Below are 22,418 nucleotides of genomic sequence, written 5' to 3'. Positions count from 1 at the left end.
GAATACGCTTCAGGCTGAGCATTTTGCGGCTTGCGCTCTGTGGCGACCTGGAAGTAACGGAACGTGTAACTTCCTAGTTTCACCACTCGCGCATGCGCAGACACTCAAAATGATGTCACGTGCAGAAGTGGCAAAACGCAACATGCGCAGTCGTGTGTTACGTTCGCTTCAGGATGCAAACAGGGCTCCGGAACAGATCCCGTTCGCATCCAGAGGTACCACTGTACAAGCTTCTCTTTGCATTTGTAAGGTGTAAGTTAATGCTAGCGGACCTATTGGCTGTGTTAATACATCACTCTAAATCAGGTTAGTGCAGAGACAGCCAATGTGGTGCCCTCTAGATGTTGTGGACTGCAACCCCCATCATCTCTGACCATTGGTCATGCTGGCTGAAAGTATCACATTGGCTACCCCTGGTTAAGCACAATTTCATTAAGTAGAATCAGCCATAGTGAGCCTCAGGCTCACATGATGTCCCCCTCCCATCTCCTCTTCCCGCAGGGTCAGCAAGAGGCTTTCTGAAGCTTCTGAACCAACAAACTGTGATTTAACTTGGCTTGTTTCAAACATACTAGTGTTAACCACAGCCTCACTACAATTTGATGATTTGGACAGAACAAAAAACCACAGGGAAGCAGAAACCACACAGAAAAAGAAGAGCTATTATGCATAAGCCCATAGCTTGCTGCAACTTCTTTTGGCCTATACATATTTTGCTAAGCTATGGTTTAGCCACTTAATTTTAGTGTGACCCTTGGACACAGCCATTGAGAGAAATCTTTTTAGTTATGGAACCAGCCAGTAGGCAAGGCATTGGACTACAGACATTTATGCAGTTATGTATAAAGCATTGCAGATCTTCTTAAGTGTATTCTCACTTTATAATATTAATGAAACAAATGAAACAACATATTTAATGTTGTGATGTATACCAATAGATTGTATCAAACATCAGAATCCTCCTATTTAAAAATGCAGTATTGATTGGGTCTTATATGCCTTGTCACTGATAAACTGCTAGCTAAGCTCTAAATTCCTCTGTTCACTGAGCTGTAAACAAAATGAGAATTGTTGCTGTGATATATTTATGACCTGCCTTGTAAAGGAAATGCACTGCTGAATCTATTAGACCTTAATGAAGCATCTTCCCCTGCCCAAGAGGACCTTGCTGAATTGGTTTTAAACAAGAGCCTTCTCTTCTGTGCTGGGGGTAGAAGTGCAGTGTAAGGGTCAGACAGAAATCCCATTAGCCTGTAACAGGATTTGTGAGCAGAACCACCCACACTTCTCTCTGAAACTCTACTCTTTTATGCCTAGCCGTTCTTCACCTGACCTGTATATAATCTCTTAATATGCTAACGTTATTACAAGCTTCTCACTCCAGAAGATTAAGCAATGTACAGGCAGCATTAATTCAATTCATAAGTCTCTTATGAAGGCTCCCCCAGTTCATGGTCAATGGCATATTGTGTTTACTAGATTAACAGATGTTACTCTGCTGAGGAAACAGTGCTGCAGGGCATGTGAGTCCCAAGCATGCTGGTAACTTTAGTTGACTGAGCAGTTGTCTTTCACTTTGTATTGGTTCCATAGGGACATTTTCATATATTAAAAGTGCCCAAAATTGCTTTCATGCAAAGATGTCTGATCATAATGGGTTAGGGTAGGGTATGTACTATGCACTGATATTACTGTCTCTGCAAAGAGTGCTGCCGTTTTGAAGCCAGCAGATCTCTCATTATGAGGATTTATAGTCCCAGTCTAGTAAAACAGGCGGACAATCTCTTTGCATAGATGAGATCTTACGTTTCAAAAATCACAAGCCAGCAAAGGGAACGGAGGGGAGCTGGTGTTGGAGTTGTGGCTAAAGTTCTCATGTGTTGTTCTTTGGTGCATTTGTTTCTTTAGAGACTTGCGAAATAATGAGATCTCCTGGGCCATAGAAGACTCAAATGAAGCATTTGTTGGACTTGACAGGCTCAGTAAATTGTAAGTCTTACTCGTTATAGAATTGACATACCTACCAGAATGGAAGTGAAGACCCAAGTATTTGTATTTAGTAAAAACTTCAAAAACTTATGCAACAGTAGCCCCACTCAGGCATGTGATTGTGCTGGAAAGCCCCCCCCCCCCCCCCGGTTACCCTATCCATCTTTACAACCACCATGAATTAAGGCATTCTTTTGAACTGGGGAGCCTCTTCTATTATTAGAAGCTCCCTGCTACACAATTTAGAGCTTTGATTACATTCATACAAATGATCACCTGAAGAGTTTTACTCTGAATTGAAAAATCTATTTAGTAACACTTATGATCAAGGGACGCGGGTGGCACTGTGGGTTAAACCACAGAGCCTAGGACTTGCCGATCAGAAGGTCGGCAGTTCGAATCCCCGCCACGGGGTGAGCTCCCATTGCTTGGTCCCTGCTCCTGCCAACCTAGTAGTTCGAAAGCACATCAAAGTGCAAGTAGATAAATAGGTACTGCTTCGGCGGGAAGGTAAAACGGTGTTCTGGTTTGCCAGAAGCGGCTTAGTCATGCTGGCCACATGGCCCAGAAGCTGTACGCCGGCTCCCTCGGCCAATAAAGTGAGATGAGTGCCGCAGCCCCAGAGTTGGCCACGACTGGACCTAATGGTCAGGGGCCCCTTTACCTTTACTTTATGATCACTAGTACATCAAGAAAAAAAAATTGACTTGGACATTCCAAATTTGAGCTAGGATTTTTCAGGTAATTTGTCTCTTACAGTATATTCTTAAAGACATGGTTCAAAGTCATGCCCATTTTCATCCCATATGGAAGGGAAGTCAGGAAAGGGGTAATTTTTAACCTTTTGGTTTCAGGGTCCAAGGGCTTTTGTAGCCTTGTAGATAGCACAGTTCAGCTTGTGTTCTTCCTCTCCCTTCCACCGATCACACTAAAGGTTTCTTACCCTCACAATTTATGAAGGAAAAGCCCCGGCACCACCATGTGGTGGGACACAAATTACTTTTCACCTCTTGTATGTTTATTGGAAAACAAATAGCTATGGGGAAACTTCTAGCCACTGTCAGGGACCCCTAACCTGTAATCTTTATATCTTTTCCCAATTCTGCCCATGCAATTTGCGACGTGCCTACCACTTGACTTCCTGTCTCTGCAAGTTGCCTTTCCCTCCTGCTGGTTATTTTCTGACCCTTAATTCTGTGCTTTGGAAATGTGTATACTCTCCTCTTCCTCCTCTTTTACAATCTTAAGGCCAGAGAAGTAGGAGGGGCGCTTGAAGCCATTATACTAGCAACACATTCTGCATCAGAGTTGGCGGGGGTGGTGGTCCTAAACACTTATTTACCAGGCTCCCCGATTCTGATGTCGTAACAAAGGTTGGTTAATTTACTTAAGATTACTTAAGATTTTCCTTTGGGCTATATTTTAGGATTCTGCAAGGAAACCAGATTAAGTCAATCACAAAGAGAGCATTTTCTAGCCTTAAGGCTCTTGAATATCTGTAAGTATATGTTGCAACCTTTTCTCTGTCAACCAAGTTTTCTCTTCAAATTTGCATGCATCCCAGTTTTCAGAGGTGCAGAACACAATTCACTCATGCAGGCATGATTCTTACTTAATTTTGCAGAGATTTGAACAGCAATGCAATAATGTCTATTCAAGAAAGTGCTTTTTCCCAGCCTCTTCTTAAAGAACTGTAAGTATCTAGTCCTACATATTTTACTTCAATAGAAATGTTACAACTGGTATAAATATTTTACTTGCAAGGCACTTGTAATCAATAAAAGTATATTGGAACTCAGTTTCATTTCTTTATGGTCTTTAGTAATACATTCTCAAATGCTCCATTGGTTCTCCTCCCTTGTTCCTGCTGTTGCACCACAGATAAAACAAGCCAAAGTCTTACTTGTCCTGTCTGATCCTACACTTATGGTTAGTTTCCTTGGCTTGTTCTTGGCTTACTCCTCATGGTCTGAGAGAAGCAAACCACTTCTTACAGGGTTTGGATGACATGACAAGACAGACTCTTGTTTCATCTGCAGCATGGCAGGCGTTGGGAATGAATGCCCTGGGAATATTTGAGCAGGGTGCACCAGCACACTGCTTTTTCACATTGAACCATAGTTTGTTTTAGACTATGGCTTGATATAACATGCAAACTGGGCTAACAATATAAATGGCTTTAGAAATTTCCTGACAGTTTCAGTTAATGACACAGTACTGGTCTGAAGTACACCACAATCTGTATACGAGTTCATTTTTGCTGTAGAGTATATGCAATACTCTAAAAACAGCCTTAAGTCATACATAAACATTTAAGCTGATAATAGAAGTTCAAGATGGGGGGAGGGGCTGGTAAAGCCAGTCCTGAAAATATTTGTGGCATTTCATCTGAGAGGCCAGTGGTTAGATGACTCTTTTAAGAATGAATATGGAATACCAACTGTTTTCTTACAAAAGAAATGGTGGGATACATATACAGTAAGCCTGATGTCTGAAGCAAAATGTTAATATGATTTGACATCAGAAAACAGAACCGTCCCCCCTCTCAAGGTGCTAGAGTCAAACAACTCAGTTCCACACAAGGTAATTTTCAGGCACCAACCATCTATTGAAGCTCTGCATGAAACGCAGATACGCAAACAGATTCACGACATGCCCAGCAAGTCATATTTTTTGGTGGCATGGAGCATGTGGTGGTTGGCTAGTCAGGTATCTAGTACACCATTCACAGGACTGAGCTCCAAAAATTGGCATGAAATGAGTACCTGAAAGTAATACTGATGAGAAAATGGACAGTGAGGCTTAGGAGAGAAAAATAAGAAAACATCTAGCCTTGCAAGGTAATGAGACAGCTTTGTGTACTTTGAAAGGGCCAAGGTCACAGTGCTTTCTCTGTAATTGGAAAAAGATGGAGAATGCTGTTCCACATTATTTTCTTGTGGAAATTAGTATTTTTCTCTGCCTTGTGAGTAGCTGTTGTCCTCTAAGCATCAGGCTTGTTTTTTTCAGAACCCTGCTCTTTCCTTTACAAGCAATATCATATAAGCACTCTCTAAAATGAAGAATATGAAGACTGTTTGTTAAAACTGCTTCTCAGCTAATTCTTACCAGATGGACTGTAAAATGCAGTCTTGCTGAAGGTTCTTCCCTGCACAGGGTATACAGGTCAAAATTGGCTCTGCACTTGAGCAATTTAGGACCATTTCCTGTATGTGTTCAGGAAAAGAATTCTCAAATGGACTGATACATTACTCTGGGTTTTCACCAGTTACTTTCATACCTGCTGTCAAGAATAGGAGGCATTTTCAGAATTACAGTGTTTGCGAAAGGCATTATTATGAAATCAGTTATATAACCAATAAGATACATGTGTATAATGCAATGCTAGAAATTGATTTAGTCCCAGAGGTATTCTGCTCAGCATCATCTAAACAGTCAAATTACAGTGTCATGTTTTATTTCTCATAGACTGCTCATTGTTTTGATGGAAATCTTAGGTTTATCCTTGAGGCATGATTGTGGGTGTGGATATAGTTTTTAAGGGTATGGATTGGGATTTATATTCTTTTGCCACATATTTACACTACAGTATATTTTATATTAAAGGGCTGCGATCCCCTGAACTGTCTAAAACAAAGATAGGAAACCTGTGGTCCCCTGGAAGCCAGTGACCTTCAACTCCCACAATTTATGGCCATGTGGGGCCATTGGAGTTAGGAGTTCAACATCACCTATAGGGCCAGATGTTCTCTATTGCTGTCTAAAACATAAAGATCATCTCTTAATGTCTTTTTACCCTCTTGACTTGGTGCATAGTGTATGTGTGGGGTGTTTCTTCTTACTTGTCCTTTACGTGATTGTACTGCTACTGTCCTGCGAAGGATGCTTTAAAAAAGTGTTTTGTAGGAAGGTGACCTCTTTGTGGAACAGCCTCTCATTTAGAATAACACATTATATGTGAAGATGGAGAAATGTGAATTTGTTTACAGCAACGAGAGACGCTGAAGCTACTCAGAATACAGTTAGGACTCATTACCAGGCAGTTCACGTATATAGTGTTACAAATACTTTAGCAGATGTATGGGGGGGGGGGGGAATCTGCTTGGTGACTGCAGATGAAGTGTCATTTGCTTACTTACAAAAACTTAGACATTTTCCTTTTGCCTTTACATTTTCAGGGTATTGAACACTAGCAGCTTACTGTGTGACTGCCAGTTGAAATGGCTGCCCCAGTGGCTTAACCACAACCATTTGCAGGATGCTGTCGGTGTCATTTGTGCCCACCCCGAATGGCTGTCTGGCCAGAGCATCCTCAGTGTGAACCCTGAAGACTTCATCTGTGGTTTGTGCTCTTAATGGCTTTATTTATTTACTGCATTTGTATCGTAGCTTCCCAGGGCACATTGCCCTTATGACATCTGCCTTGGAAAATAATCATGTGTGAGAGTTGGGGAGAGAGGAGATGGCTTTGCTGACTTGTTCAGTGGATATATTACAATCCTATGCACGTCTAGTCAGACATAAGCCCCATTGAGTTTTGTGTGGCTTCCTTTCTGTAAGCGTGTTTTGGATTGCAACCTGAATTGGATTTTCATGGATTGTGATGTCCTGCAGTGTTACAAGACAACATTTATGCTTCCTGTTTATGTATATTGGGCACTTTTGTATCCAGATTCCAGAGATTAACAGGAACACTGTTTCATTTAAAGATACTTCTAGATCATCATCTGTAGGAGTTTTCCCACAGTGGAACCATTATAGCAAGTCACTGTAAATCAGGGGTGGAGAACTTGTGGGCCTCTAGAAGTTGTTGGACTTTGATCTCTCATCAGCCCCAGCCAGCATGACAGAATGTGGGGAATATGGGAGTCATAGTCTAGCAATAACTGAAAGGCCTATGGGAAATCTGTTGTGGAGGGAGAGAGTTAGGGGCAGAGAGTGTGAAATTCAAGAAGGACACTGACAAACTGGAACGTGTCCAGAGGAGGGCAACCAAAATGGTCAAAGGCCTGGAAACAATGCCTTATGAGGAACGGCTAAGGGAGCTGGGCATGTTTAGGAGGTTAAGGGGTGATATGATAGCCATGTTCAAATATATAAAAGGATGTCACATAGAGGAGAGAGAAAGGTTGTTTTCTGCTGCTCCAGAGAAGCGGATAGGGAGCAATGGATCCAAACTACAAGAAAGAAGATTCCACCTAAACATTAGGAAGAACTTCCTGACAGTAAGAGCTGTTCGACAGTGGAATTTGCTGCCAAGGAGTGTGGTGGAGTCTCCTGCTTTGGAGGTCTTTAAGCAGAGGCTTGACAACCATATGTCAGGAGTGCTCTGATGGTGTTTCCTGCTTGGCAGGGGGTTGGACTCGATAGCCCTTGTGGTCTCTTCCAACTCTATGATTCTATGATTCTAAGCCTTTGTTTTGAAGCCAGTGGAATTATGTCATGCTGAAACGTAAAAGCTCTTCCTTTCCCAGGATCTAAGCCAGGGGGTGCCAACCTTCATTTGGCCCATGGGCACATCTCAGAACATAAGAAACTATTGAGGGGACAACCCACCCCACACTACAGCCCCAGCAATTAGACTTGCAAAAAAATAATTGTTTGTTTGTTTGTTTTGTTTCAAGCCTAAAGACATTGCTACAATTAGGCTTGCAAGAATCTAATTTTCAAATCTAATTGCGGGTGGGCTACATTTTCTGGGGTTAACTCTTCCTTTCCCCAGCTGTGGCAGTCCTGAAATTTTCCGTCCTCTGTTGCAGAGACTGTAGCCAATAGAAAATTTCTTTCAAGGCTAATTGACAGGTGGGGGTGGGCGGGTGTCACAGTGGTGTCCACACCCAAATTCAGCCCAGGCTGTAATTAGCCTTCAAAAAAAGCCTTCTATTTGCCACAATAAATGACATTTTTTTCAAGCCTAATTGCAGCAGAGAGAGGAGGATACCCTCAGGGGTACCAGAAAAGACCTTGAGATATGCATGTTGACTACCCCTTAATCCAAAAATCTATTAAGAAGAGGCTGCAGTATTGCTGTTTAGTACTACTGTTGAATTTTTGCTACTAACTGCAAAGACTTTTAACTGGGGTTTTTTAAAAAAGCAATTGTAGATATTAACATTGTAGTCTGGATCTTCTTGAAGTCCTTTAGGCAGGCAGAATCTGAGAGCTTGAGTATCAGGAGCTTTATCTCTCTTCCTACGAGCAACAATTGGCTGCACACAATATGTATGCATTGCCAAAATACTCAGGAAAATGATGAGTGTGTGTTAACAACTAAATTGTAATTAGGGAAGGAAATTAATATTGCCCAGTGAAGTATGGCTTAATTCCTGAAAGTAGGTAGCATTCAGATTGTTAGTTAGCAAACATTGTGACAAGGAAGTGGTAATATCACTTGTGCTGAATGCATAAAGTGGTTCTTTTCTCCTCCAATTGAGATCCACAACTGGGTTTTAAGAGACCTTGCAACTGTCCTTCTGCAGATTTATTCATGTTCATATTCCTTAATGGTGAGTTCTAAGGACATGACAAAATCCCTTCGTCTTGCAGTGTACCTCTTGCTTATGCTCGTAACACTGACATCCTGCTTCATTCCCACATAGCCAGTACTAGTGTGAACACATAGATAATAGAAATCTCTTAGTTTGAGGAATTAAGGGCAAGTGTCACCTCCAGCACAAGCTCAGCTGTTACAGTCTGCATCAGTATTTGTTAGCTTAGTTACATGCTGAAGAAACGTGATCTGTGTTTCACAGATAACTTCCCCAAGCCACAGATCAGAGTGCATCCTGAGACTGCCATTGCACTAAGAGGCACCAACGTCACCCTGACTTGCAAGGCGGTGAGCAGCAGTGATTCGCCTATGTCCACCACCTGGAGAAAAGACAGTGAAATACTGTATGATGCAGACATTGAGAATTTTGTCAGGTACCAGCAGCAAGATGGCGAAGTACTGGAGTACTCTACTCTCCTGCACCTTTTCAATGTGAACTTCACGGACGAAGGAAAATATCAGTGTATCATTTCCAATCACTTTGGATCTAATTATTCCAACAAGGCCAAGTTGACTGTCAATGGTATGCAGTAGTTTTTGTTTTTCCTTTCTACACACACACACACACACACACACACACACAAATCACTAAAACGGTTTGGAAACTTTGGATAGTTCACTCAGATGCCTAAAGGAAAGGCACCCCCAGAGGTCTTCTCTTTTGTTAATCCACTAGAGCAGGGGTCAGCAAACTTTCTCAGCAGGGAGCCGGTCCACCATCCCTCAGACCTTGTGGGGGGCCAGACTATATTTTGAAAAAAATAATAATGAACGAATTCCTATGCCCCACAAATAACCCAGAGATGCATTATAAATAAAAGGATACATTCTACTCATGTAAAAACATGCTGATTCCCAGACCGTCCACGGGCCGGATTTAGAAGGCGATTGGGCCGGATCCGGCCCCCAGGCCTTAGTTTGCCTACCCATGCACTAGGGAAGCTGAAGACATTGGAATAGTTTTAGATGTAAAAAAAGCTTGGATTGCACAAGTCCCCAGAGTCTCCTTCTGACCAGACGTAGAGAGCTGCCCAAACAGGAGCATTTCCTCCAAGCATTTTCTAGTTTGGAAATGAGCAGTGTTTGTACCAGCTGTAATCTCTTTGTGCACAGATTTATCAATCCAAAACTGCCTCTTTAGAACTAGTCCATGTCTAAGAAGCAGCTTCAGCTGCTTATTATGCTAGGCAAATAAAGATTCTCTCTTGCCTTGCTAAAGGTGCAGCCAGTTTCAAATTATTCCCTTGTGTACTACCCTTTACTAAATGAAAGCAGCCTAATGGGGTTGTCTTTGCCAGGGCAGGTTTTTACTTACCTTTGGCTGAATTAAAATAACTCACATCCGTTGTAATCAGTATTAATGGGTGTAAGAGGGACAGAAAGAGAGCTCTCGAGGGGTGGCATATTCGGGGGGAAAAATATCATTTGTCTTTCCTGTGAAAAATTGTTAAAACTTCTGCAAGCAACCTCATTCAAGAAAAAAGCTCAAACATGATGAGGACTCACAAGCTTGCTGTGTGCTAAGTTATTTATTTCTTTTAAAGAAAGGTTAGGTGTAACATCCTCCTTTCTCATGAGATCTGAATTGCTGTTTAGGGTGGTTTTTAAGAGCAGTATGCTAGAATTCTTACAGATCTAAATTAAAGAGCTTGAAGAACTTAACAAGGGTTATGCCCATTCTTAACAAAGTGAGTTAGGGATGCTGTGATTAGTATAAGGAAACCTTACTTGGTTATTTTAATGTGTGTCTTCATTCAGAGCTGCCTTCTTTTGTGAAAACTCCAATGGATCTAACAATCCGGACTAGAGCTGTAGCTAAATTGGAATGTGCTGCAGAAGGCCATCCACCACCTCAGATTTCCTGGCAGAAAGATGGAGGCACAGACTTCCCTGCAGCTCGTGAAAGGCGCATGCATGTGATGCCAGAAGATGATGTCTTTTTCATAGCAAATGTGAAAATAGAAGATATGGGCATCTACAGCTGCATGGCACAAAATGTGGCCGGGAGTCTATCGGCAAATGCCACATTGACAGTGTTAGGTAAGCAAATTATTGAAGCCTGCATGGGTTATTTGATTACTGTATATTTTCATGCTTGTACCGTATTTTTCGCCCTATAAGACGCACTTTTTCCCCTCCAAAAATGAAGGGGAAATGTGGGTGCGTCTTATGGGGCGAATGCAGGCTTTCACTGAAGCCTGGAGAGCGAGAGGGGTTGGTGCGCACCGACCCCTCTCGCTCTCCAGGCTTCAGGAGAGCCCCAGCGCCAGCCCCACAAGGTCAGGGGACAGAGGGAGGCGGAACGCCGCCATCCTGCTGTCCCCGGACCTGATCTCCAGGCGGGCGGGGGGGAGAAGAGCGCTTCTCCCCGCTGCCTGCCCCACCACTCCGGGGACAGCAGGGAGACGCGCTGCGTCTCCCTACTGTCCCCGGACTTGATCGCAAGGCGGGCGGCGGGGAGAAGAGCGCTTCTCCCCGCTGCCTGCCCCACAAGCGTCTGGGGGGGAAATAATTTTTTTTCTTTATTTCCCCCCAAAAAACTTGATGCGTCCTATGGGCCGGTGCATCCTATGGGGCTAAAAATACGGTAATTGGTGGTATTTGTGGGCTGCCTGAATGCTCTGACTGCAGGAGGAGTAAGGTTCACACACTTCATCCTCATCTCCATTCACCATGTGGAATAGGTAACACCCAATCTTGAAAGCCCATGCTTATCTGAACATGGCATTACTTTAGTACCCAAGGTACTCAAATTACTAAAGGATAGTTTCAATATTTGGGATTATACTAGGCCAGATGTTCAGATAAGTACAGGATCTCACAGTTTAGATGTTTCCTTTTCTGATGAGAAGATAATTGAATCGTGGAATTGTAGAGCTGGAAGGGACCGTTGGAGTTATCTAGTCCAACCCCTTGCAATGCAGATACAGTGGTACCTCAGGTTACATACGCTTCAGGTTACAGACTTTGCTAACCCAGAAATAGTACCTCGGGTTAAGAACTTTGCTTCAGGATGAGAACAGAAATTGTGCTCCGGCGGCGCAGAAGCAGCAGGAGGCCCCAATAGCTAAAGTGGTGCTTCAGGTTAAGAACAGTTTCAGGTTAAGAACAGACCTCCAGAACGAATTAAGTACTTAACCCGAGGTACCACTGTATCTTTTTGCCCAATATAAGGCTCAAAACCCATTACCCTGAGATTAAGAGTCTCATGCTCTACTGACTGAGCTATCCCACAGGCAAATGAACGAAGCATACAAGGAGGAGGAGGAAGCCAACAAGTCTGAGAACTGCTCTAAGTCTCACCTTATTTGAGGGGTAGGAACAAACCTGGGAGATAAGTTAATTGAATCAGCTTCACCTACTGGTTTGGATTTGCTAAAGTTATGTGGTACTTTTCAAAAGTAGTTTTGAGCTCATTCCAGTGGAATCAATTGCAGCATTGAAAAGGGACACCACAGTTTTCTCCTTCCTTTTTTGTTTGATTTACAGTCTGGGAAGAAGCTGGTCTGGTATTTCCCATTAAAAAAATTTCCTAACACAAATAATTCAAGAGCATCTGTTTTTAGTATGGTTGCCTGCTGCTGACCCACTTAATTTTGGATAATTTGAAAGAGATCTGGTTTAATATGCTGTCACTGCTGTGCTCTCCTGTGCTAAGTTTTTAGAGACAGACTCTGTATAGGGCATGCATGTGCAGCAAGAATTTAATTAAACAAATGCTACATCCCCCTAAAACTACTTTGTCTTTAGAAAACCAAGAACTCTTTTAAAAGTGGCTGTTCTCATACTCCCATGAGCTTTGGCTCATGAACTGGACAAAGTCTGTAATTAAGCAGAACACCCCCCAGACACTTTCAGCAGAGGTAGTTAAACAGTGACTGACTGGAGTTGTAATTCCACAACAATTTGAAGGCCACAGGTTAGCCACACCAGGCCTAAAACACACACATTCCCCTTTTATTTTGTCCATGAGCTACATTGCTGTCAGATCAGTCTTCAAAATCACAATCTGCATATATGTAGCAGTGTATCTTTGGTTTCATGCAGTTGTCATTGTAATTCTGTAGCATTAAATTTAATCTGTTCCTTTTTTGTGTTCAGAAACACCTTCGTTTGTCAGGCCCCTGGAAGACAGGACTGTGGCCCAAGGTGAAACAGCAGTGTTGCAGTGCATTGCTAGTGGCAGTCCTGCCCCTCGCCTTAACTGGACCAAAGATGATGGGCCTCTCACAGTAACAGAACGACATTTTTTTGCTGCCGCCAATCAACTCCTCATCATTGTAGATGCTGGATTAGAGGATGCTGGAAAATACACTTGCATAATGTCCAATACACTTGGCACAGTGCGTGGCCATATTTACCTGAATGTCATATCCTCACCAAACTGCGACTCTTCCCAAACTTCTCAAAGTGGCATGGAAGAGGATGGTTGGACGACAGTTGGCATTGTGATAATTGTTGTAGTCTGCTGCGTTGTGGGCACCTCCTTGATATGGGTTATTGTTATCTACCATATGAGAAGGAAGAGTGAAGACTACAGCATCACTAGCACAGGTGAGGAGCACTTGGCATAAGTATGTGTGTTTTGATAAGGGATTGGAGTCATTCAGCTCAGCATGACCAGAAGAAAATCCTGTGTTATGGCTAGGAGTTTTGGTATGTGGTCCCTTTGCCAAGGTGGTTCTTCATTTGGAAAATAGCCTGACAATCTGAGGGAGAGGGTAATGGATATTATATGCACATAGATATGGACAGTCTCTGATACCATGTAACAGTCAAATGAGCAAAGGGACGAAGTAGGGGTTAGATAGGAGACTATTGCAAACCAGTAAATGAGCATAGAAAGGATTTAGTCTGGCTGCTTGTGATGATCTTGTAGCTTTTTCAACGAAGCCACAGAATTTGAGAGAGAAATTGCCATCATAAATGGCAGATGTTCAGAATATTGGTTCATTATGCTTTGACAAAGGGGTGTTGTATCGCAGTGGGGAAATTTCATTTTTGCGGTTGTGAAAGATTGCCATAAATCAGCATTAGAAAAGGATAAAAGGAAAATATTCCTAGGAACTGCATTCTATCCCCACAAGGTGATTTTTATTTACTTGTATACTGTGAGGTCTATGTGAGCACCATCATTTTTACAGACATCTGCTGGATGATTTTGTTGCCATAGCAAAAATGCAGTATCATATTGCTGTTGTTTTTTTCTCTTTCAGAGGAGGTAAATTTACCTACTGACATTCCCAGTTACTTATCCTCCCAAGGGACTCTGTCAGAGCCACAGGAAGGCTATAGTAATTCTGAAGCAGGAAGCAACCAGCAACTTATGCCTCCCTCCAACGGATATGTGCACAAAGGCACAGATGGTAAGCCCTGATTCTCTTGATCAGAGGTGGACAGAAAATAGATCATGGTCCACTGGCCAATTTCTAGTGGCTCACCAAGTGCCTGCTAGTTGCTGCAAAGTTATTGCAAAGAATGCTGGACTTTGTGGTGCTTGATGTGATCGAGCAAAACACTTTTTGCATTCTTAAGCAAAAGTGCATGCTCAAAGCATAACTTATGGGTGATCCCACCATGAGACTTGCTACATCGCTGAAAGTCCCCTCTGCCTTCCTTTCTACTTCTGTTGGCTTATCACAGTTAGCCTCAAGGGAGCAGATATCTTCTCAAATAACCAGGTACTTGTACCAAATACATGCTCACAGCTTCTATCCTGTGTAGGCAAATTGTCAAATACTGGAATCAACACACACCCACGCTCTCTGTTTTTTGTGTTCCTGTGCTTCTTTTAAAAAAAGCCTAAGTGCTACTATGTTAACTGTGATGGGGGAAATAGTCCTTTCCCTTTCGGCAAATGTGTATAAGTGACTCACTTGTTGACTTTTATTTTGAAGCTTTCTTCTTGGGGCTGTGACACTTGCTGATAGGACTGTTCTATGCTTTCAAAGTTGTTTCCTAATATGCACAGAATTTAATATATGCACAGCTGCCAATTCCAGCCAGTTGGCTCAAACGACTGCCATCTCTGCAAGCTAGGCTTTATGCTTCTGCCACCTTGTAAGGGTCTATAGTGATGACCCATGCCAGAATATTCTCCTAACTACCCACTATTCTGTTTCCACTAGGTGGCACAGGGCCGTTGGTAATCTGCTCAGATTGCTATGACAATGCCAACATCTACTCCAGAACCAGAGAATATTGTCCTTACACATACATCACCGAAGAGGACCCACTTGATCAAACGCTTTCCAGCCTAATGGTGCAGATGTCTAAAGAGCCCTATCCAGTATGCCCCCAGCATGAAGCCATCACTCTGGATAGTCTCTCAGGTGACAGAGACATGTCTGTTTTCCTTAACAATCAAGACAGACTACATGAGAGGAAGCCATGCTCTCAACCATGCAGCAGTGGTAAGTGGTGTATTTTAATGCTAATGTATCTTGATTTTAAAAGTATTCCATTTTCAGCTGAATAAGAACAAGGCAGTCCGTCACAGAACAGATAGTTAAAGTACTAAGTGGCTGCATTACAAAATAAAATCAAACATTCTGCTTTCAATATGATATTATGTGGTATGTGATATGATACGAGTATTCCTTAATTCTTAACGCTTGCTTCAGATCACTTAGAAATCTGTTCTGGTTTTTGCAGGTTCAACAGTTAGCCATTCTTGTGGTTGTGTTTTTCTAGGGAGCCTCTTGTTTCTTAGGCTTGTGTTTGTTGGTTGTAGCAATAATTTTGCAATATTAGGAAGAGCAAAACCAGTTTGACTTAATAATGTGCCTCTCGCTATCCAGAATTTCAAAGACAATGGAGAACCGTTGTGCTGGGAGCTTTCTTCATAAATTCAGTCTTTCTTTTTTTCATTTTCCTTCCACAGATCCTTTTCAGCTGCCTTTATGGGGCATCAATAAAGATATGGGATCATTGCATCCTCACTTCTCAACTCAACCAAAGACCCACGAGGTGCCTCGAGTTCTGCAAAGTGAATGCATCACAGAGACTGAACGTGAGCAAGCTATTTCCCCCAAACCTTGCCACAGGTTACATGAACATAACTTTGACTTTAACAGGACTCGGAACATACAGGAACATCATGAAGCTACATAAAATGCATCAAAAGTAAGAAGCCTTAGCAGCAGGCTTGGAGTTAACAGTATCTTTACTACCTCAGGTTTGGCCTCATGGTCAAAGATGTTCCATGCTTGCACCAGAGGCTTACAGAACAATCGTAGGCATCTCTACCCAGAAGTAAGTCTCTTTCAAGTTAAATGGGTCCTACTCCCAGGTGTATGTGTGTAGCATTGCAGCATCAGTGGACAAAATCAGTGACTACAAGCTACAAGTAAAGAGGGAGAAAGGAATGACAGAGTCCTTTCCTTCTGTTCTGCATAAGATGTGCACAAAGGCTCAACAGTCTAATGAACTGAATGGTGGGCAGAAAAGAATAAAGGATACACAGCAATGGACATGATAAATGAGAGGTTTTTGTTTGCCTGGGAGCAATCCCCTGAAAGCTTCACAGATGTTGTTTCCTGCTGAAGAAATAAACTTGTAAGAGCCCATTTTCAAGATCACTCAGTAATTGTAAGCATGAAGCACTTGATTGACTTATATTCTCCTCCTGATGACTAGCAGGGACTCATATCATTGTGCCCAATCACAAACTTACTCTACCCTTTCTGTGAATAAATACTTCAGTTGTAAATACATTTGCATAATATAAATATTTTGTATACACTACTAAACACATTCAGGCTGAAATGTTAAAAAAACACTATGCCAAAAACTACATATTGTCCTGTCATTTGGACATTTGCTGACCAGATACTATAAATGGCTTGTTTCCTAGGATTGAAGGCTTGAGGGCCAGTTTATACAATCATGTTTTGCACACAATGGTTATAATTACCATATGATACTTGGTTTGTAGAAGTTTTCATTATGTGATGGCTCTTCACACATTTTTTGTCTTAGGTGTGGATAGTAGCTGTCTTGCATGGGGCTTTCATGTGAACTGGTCCATACCAGAGCAAGCCCAAGTCATTGTGCTACCTGAGGTGGAAGGAAAACATGGTGCCCCTGCCCCTTTTCTGTACAGAAGCCAAATGGATTGATGTTTGAACACTGGCAGTGGGCAATATCCCTGTCACATCTGAGGGCAACAGACTGGCTAAGAAGTGCAGGGTAAGCCATGGGGGCACTCAGATGTGTGTATTCAAACACTTCACTGCTGCTACCCTTTCCCCAGCTTCTGCTGCCTGAGGCAGCCATCTCATTCTACCTAATGGTAGGGCTGGCCTTGCAGAGGAGCAGAAACAAGGTGAGATTTATGTAATTTGGGCACCAAACTTAGCTCAAGTGTTTTCCTGTGTCAATTACTGTTGAAAGTCTCAGGTAAATGAGCTGTCAAGTTGGGTCATTTTCTAAAATTCACGACTGCTGTGAAAGATTAACACCATGGCAGCACTGTGTCCTAGAGATTAGAAAGATGAAAGTGATAATGTCTATATGTGGATGAGCTGTCAAAGGTTAGGTAGAACTTTTATATCTCAAATAATGCTTTCCGGTGAGATCTGAGAGAAATCAAGTGTCGGACATACATTGGTCTTCAGATTTAATGAGGCAAACTCCTGTAGCTAGCCATAGAAGAAATCTTGGTTATTCCAGCTGTCACAGCAGGAATGGAAAGGAATTTCTCACCCTTCAAACATGCTGTTGTACCCCAAATTGTCTCCTATAGCACATGATCAAAAGTAAGGGGATTGGAGAAATTGCAAGCAAAGAAATGTTAACTCAGGGTAAAGAAGGTCACACTATTAGTTCTTACTAATCTTAACATGCTGTGACATTTTGGGGTTCTAGAGTGCAGCTTGAAGACATCCTGCAAGCTGTAAACATGGAATTAGATATAATTATATTATCTATGGCCTGGCATGTTCTTAAGTCGGAACAAAACACATGAAAAACTCTATGTGCAGATTAGCCGCAACCCAAGTTCCATGCAGCAATCTTTCCATACAGCCCAGTAAAAGGTGTTACCTGGACTGTTTGGGTGTCATTTTATATTAAGATAATGTGGGTAAGAAAGTCCTGCCAGGACAGTCGAGAACCTAGTTAATTTAACTTATTTGCATACAGCTCATTATGAATCAGACTGGGCCAGGTTGATTGCAGGCTTCCTTTTAGTAGTTAGAATTCTGGGATTCTCTTATGGCTGTGTATCCTCTTACATGAAGCCAGAGTTCTAGCTGAGAACAACTGTACTTTCTTCTTCCTTTGTACTTAAGAATCCCCAGAGGGCTTGTCCCAGTTACAGCAAGAGCCCAGCCAGGCACCTAAGCTATACAAGTGCAAACTCATTTCATGGTAGTTCCTTGCCTTTATTTTATTGGCAGTAGTGGATAGTGCCAACTCTCATGCTGCTTATTCCTGCTTTATATTACGCCCAAAAGTCTTACAGGGTTCTAAAGCAGGGGCCTTCAAAAGTGTCTTAAAACATCTAAAGCCAAGTCAGCTTGTGGTCCACAAGAAGCCTAAAACGGCTCTTTCTTGGAGCAGAGAGATGTAGCCATCTATCTTTGTCTCTGCCAGGTGTTTGCTTCACAGTACTGAATGTATATGATCAGCATTAGAGTATCACTGCTAACTGCCGCCTCCTTCACTGCTTGATGCCTTATTGTCTGTGATAGCCCATATCTGATCTATAGCAGCAAAAGTGAAAATACTGGATATGCAATATTTGGGTGGGGAGTGGGAGGAGGAGAGCCATTCCATCATTCACAGAACAAAGGCACTTTAGTCTCAGATGTCAGGGGATTTGGTCTTAGGCCAAGAGTTGTGCAAGAGAAGTGTCTTTCATTTAGACAGCCCCTTGTGAAGTACTACGTGCTTTTAAGGGTAAGAGTAATGCAGTAGCTAAAGCTGATTTGGTCTGCTTCACATCTTTTGAAGAAAGGGCAACTGGCATGAATTGCTCTTTTGTAATCCAAGTCAAAAGTGTGTCATGATGTCACACTGTGGTTAAAATCATTCATTAATGGAAGACTGTACTGCAGTGGTATCTCATGTTGCTGATTCTGCATGTACAGCAGCACATGCCTCCAGTTAATGCTTTCCTCTCCTGCCTGATGTAAAGCTGTTCCAGTAAATGAGCACTTGCAGCTCTCTTCCCACCCCCCACCCACCCCCAAAAAGTTAGGACAGCTTGACTTTCCCATAGAAAATGTGGTATGCCTTATTCAGGTTTTAGGAAAGAGGCTGGCAAAGTGTACAGTGACAAGGTCTCATCCTGTATCAACATGCTTTACTGGAGTGAGATATGCCAGGATTCAAATGAACCATGGCATAAATGGTGCTGAGTGTTCACGCGAGAAACTTAAAAGCATAAATACAGAGAGAAATTTACCAGCCCAAGCCTTTTCGTCAGTCACTCAACTTCAGTGCTTGACCATCGTGGCAAGATTGTTGTGTAAAGTAGTTCACACAGGTTTAGAGGAGTGATGGGATTTAGCAGTAGAGCTGGATCTTTGAGCTGAGAATATTCCTGCACGCAGAGGAAAGAATTGTGAAGTGCCTCATTCTATGTGTGGTATAAATTGTGGGGGGCGGGGGTGAATTTTTTCTCTCATTCTAAAATAAGAGGGATATTGTTTGGGACTGAAGCAAGGGCACTTAATTTTGAAACATGCTTCACCCATCTCTTCTCTGTGTTTAAATTGATGGGAGGAAAGTTATTTCCACTGACTAATACTTCGATTTTTGCCAATGCCAAAGTAATTGTAGCTGGACATTTCTAAGGCAGCACAAACCAATGCCTCCTTGCTTGCAGCTGTCATTTCCTTGTATCTATTTATATTTTTCTCACTTATCAGAATGTATATTTTGTATAGCATGTGTAATATGTTTGTCTATTGTAATATACCTTCATCCAATAAAGAGACACAGTGAACTCCTTGCTTTTTCATGGTAAATATAGAGGAAGAGGAAAGTCTTACAAAGAACTAAGTGTGTAGTCCATTTCTTGTGTCCAGTATGAATATATTTTACACTTGGACTGAAGGAAGGAGTTCCTGTTGAATGTTATTTCCGTTCCTTGGAATGCTAGTAACTTGTAAGTGGCTGTCCTGAGCATGCTGAATAACTAGAGTGAGTTTGAACTTTATTTTTATCCACCCCTGAGCCTTGATTTCCAATGACATGATAATAAGCTACCACCATGAAAAAAGAGACTTTAGGTAGCTGCTACAGCCTTGAAATTCCATTGGGAAGACGTGGGTATTTCACTTATCTGTTAAAGCCTCTGGCATATGTTGAAAAGAATTGTCTGCAAATGATATGAACATATTGGAAGGCTATGAGTACGAGGCTGTTAATGCTGCTATAAATAAGTTGCTACCCCATAATTACTTTCAGGGCTTCTCATAAGCATAATGAAGAAAGGAGGCAGGCATGAAACTTCAATATGCACCCAACATCTGAGTATCAGTGAAAGTATATACCAAAGTTTCTATTTGCTGTAATGTTGGCATGTGGACCCCAACAAATGAGAGTCCTAAAGAATTTGCTGGCTTATAGCACCCAGATACTTGGATGCTATGAAGCTGTGCAGCTCCTCACCTTCAGCTTGGATCAAGAAAGCAACTCACACTATAAATTTAATTGGGCAAGGTAGCGTTGTATGCAGAATTAGACATTCAGTTTGAAATGTATGTGGCGGGAGAAGCAGTTCAGCATGTAACTAAAATTGGCCTTTAGCATGGGTTGAGTTGTGCTTCGCTAACAGACTTTGCTCTGTGTTCACTTTGACATTGGTATCCAAGATCTCATTTAAAGAAACATTTTCCACATTTACCTAAGGATGAGTTACATGTTTTAACATATATCAGAATGCTGGTCTAGAAGCGGGATTGTGTGAATTCACTAATTTCCCCACCATATTAATCTTAAAAATGTATTAAATTAAGCCACTGTTATCTGAGAAAAGCAAAATACTGAATCTGAATATTCTCTGTGAGAGGTCTGAAGTGGTTGAGAAAGGATTTCAGAAGGGTGTATTACATACAACCTTCCCCAATTTGGTGTTTTTCAGATACTTTGGACTATGGCTGTCATCAACCTGGGCCAACCAGCTGTGCTGGCTGGGGCTGATGGGAGTTGAAGTCCAAAACATTGCATAGTCTTTAACGGCCTGCCTTCTTTCCATCATTCTCGATATCAGAGCTGCACATGGGGGAACCAGTCTCATAAAAGAGAATTCAATAAAACCTAAATTTTAAAAAGACTGCCAGCTGGCATTTGGATGTTTCAAAACTGGCCACCCCATATCTGAGAATTGGCACTTAACTGCTTGCATGTGCTGTGGCAGCCATTCACAATTTTGTAATTAAGTACTGTGTTATCTATCACGGCTTTGTTCCAGTATTCTGCTTTCCAGCTGAACAGCAAATTATTTTCTGTTGAATTCAAGCTATACACCTTTTGCGTCACTTAGTTCCTGAATGTGTGTATGCCAAGGGAAAGATAATGTTTTGTTCCTCTTCAGCTGACACCAAATGCATTTATCTGCACAGGGAGTTAAAAGTCCATAGGCTAACAAATGTAGGGCACACAGCTATGGCCTTCATGGCTTAACCATTACTCAATCCCCTGAGTAAAAGATACTTTTGAGCAGAGCTTTCTGAGGCAACTGTGAATGAAATATGTGACAGACCTGCCCAACTGCTTCTTCGGCTGAGCTTCAAGTACCAATTTAGGGACTTCTACTTCCAACGACCACTTCAGGGATCCCTTCAATCTAGGTGGAAGATTACTTCCAGATTGTAACCCCCATTGTACTGGCCCAGGGCCATTTTGGTAACTCTCAAGAGGGTTAATCTATTAGACTTAGCATACTACCAGTCTTGGTTGGTGGTGTTGGTTGATAAAGGTAAGAACCATAGATACATTCAATTATATGTGTCAAAACTTGTGTTTTGTTAGTTGTTCAGAGATTATCCACCATACCTCATACTAGATTATGTGATTGCCACCTCTCATACAGACACTCTCGACTTTTAATATCAGCAGAGAGGCTGCCTTGGCAGTTCTAGCACCGTTAGAAGGGGGGTGGGGAAGCCAAGATGTGGTATTCGCCCCCCCCCCCCACAGAAGTGTATCTGGCACCTTCATTGTATAGTTTTTGTCATAATTTGAGGTTGCACATCTTTACCATGGCCTTTGCTATGTTTTTAGAATCCACCTTATTAATTTGATTGTAAATTGTTTTAGCTAATGTTAATACTGCGCTTTTGCACAGGGACCTTACGGCGAAGGGCAGAGAAGAAATAAAACAATCCACATTCAAACATGCAATGAGTTCTGGCAAGACTGTTTTTAAAAAGTAAATATCAAAATGCTAACTTCTGCAGATATTACGGTACACGTGCTTTTAATACGATACTGTCCTGAGCTTTTGTAAACCAAATGTATAAATGTACAAATGCCAAAGTTAAGGGACACAAATGCTTTTAAAATTGCATTTTAAGGTGACATATCAAAGCGGTTTAGAGGCTAAGGGTGTGTGGTTCTGTGACTCAGAGAATTCCTGGTTCAGATTTCATCTCAACCATATTGTTGAGGGGACATTGCACATGCTGCTGTTCTCTCTCAGGTTCCCTTCTGCAATACAGAATACAACGCACTTTTAAAGACTTTATGAAATGCCAACTACAGTGGTACCTTGGTTCCCAAACTCAATCCATTCTGGGACTCTGTTCAACTTCCAAAACGTTTGCAAACCAAGGCATGGTTTCTGATTGGCTGATTGGACCTTGAAACGATGCCGATAGCCGAAATGGACATTCGGCTTCCAAAAAACTTTTGCAACTGGAACACC

The 22,418-nt window shown here is 42.0% G+C and overlaps 1 protein-coding gene across 1 annotated transcript in view; it reads left to right on the top strand.

Moving 5' to 3' along the window:
* LRIG2 (leucine rich repeats and immunoglobulin like domains 2) overlaps positions 1-19,493 on the top strand; it is a 48,690-nt gene extending 29,197 nt beyond the window's left edge. Inside the window, exons 9-18 of the mRNA XM_083508832.1 lie at positions 1,909-1,989; positions 3,416-3,487; positions 3,614-3,682; positions 6,168-6,331; positions 8,742-9,062; positions 10,298-10,579; positions 12,641-13,093; positions 13,756-13,905; positions 14,668-14,952; positions 15,423-19,493. Coding sequence (XP_083364958.1) covers positions 1,909-1,989; positions 3,416-3,487; positions 3,614-3,682; positions 6,168-6,331; positions 8,742-9,062; positions 10,298-10,579; positions 12,641-13,093; positions 13,756-13,905; positions 14,668-14,952; positions 15,423-15,652 — 2,107 coding nt within the window. The 3' untranslated portion in view covers positions 15,653-19,493. The remainder of the gene's footprint in view (positions 1-1,908; positions 1,990-3,415; positions 3,488-3,613; positions 3,683-6,167; positions 6,332-8,741; positions 9,063-10,297; positions 10,580-12,640; positions 13,094-13,755; positions 13,906-14,667; positions 14,953-15,422) is intronic.
* The last annotated feature ends 2,925 nt before the right edge of the window (positions 19,494-22,418 follow it).

Source organism: Podarcis liolepis, assembly GCF_965112155.1.
Source record: "Podarcis liolepis genome assembly, chromosome: 6".
NCBI classification, from domain to species: domain Eukaryota; kingdom Metazoa; phylum Chordata; class Lepidosauria; order Squamata; family Lacertidae; genus Podarcis; species Podarcis liolepis.
The sequence above is the reverse complement of the archived record's forward strand: the minus strand, read 5'-3'. Positions and strand labels throughout refer to the sequence as shown.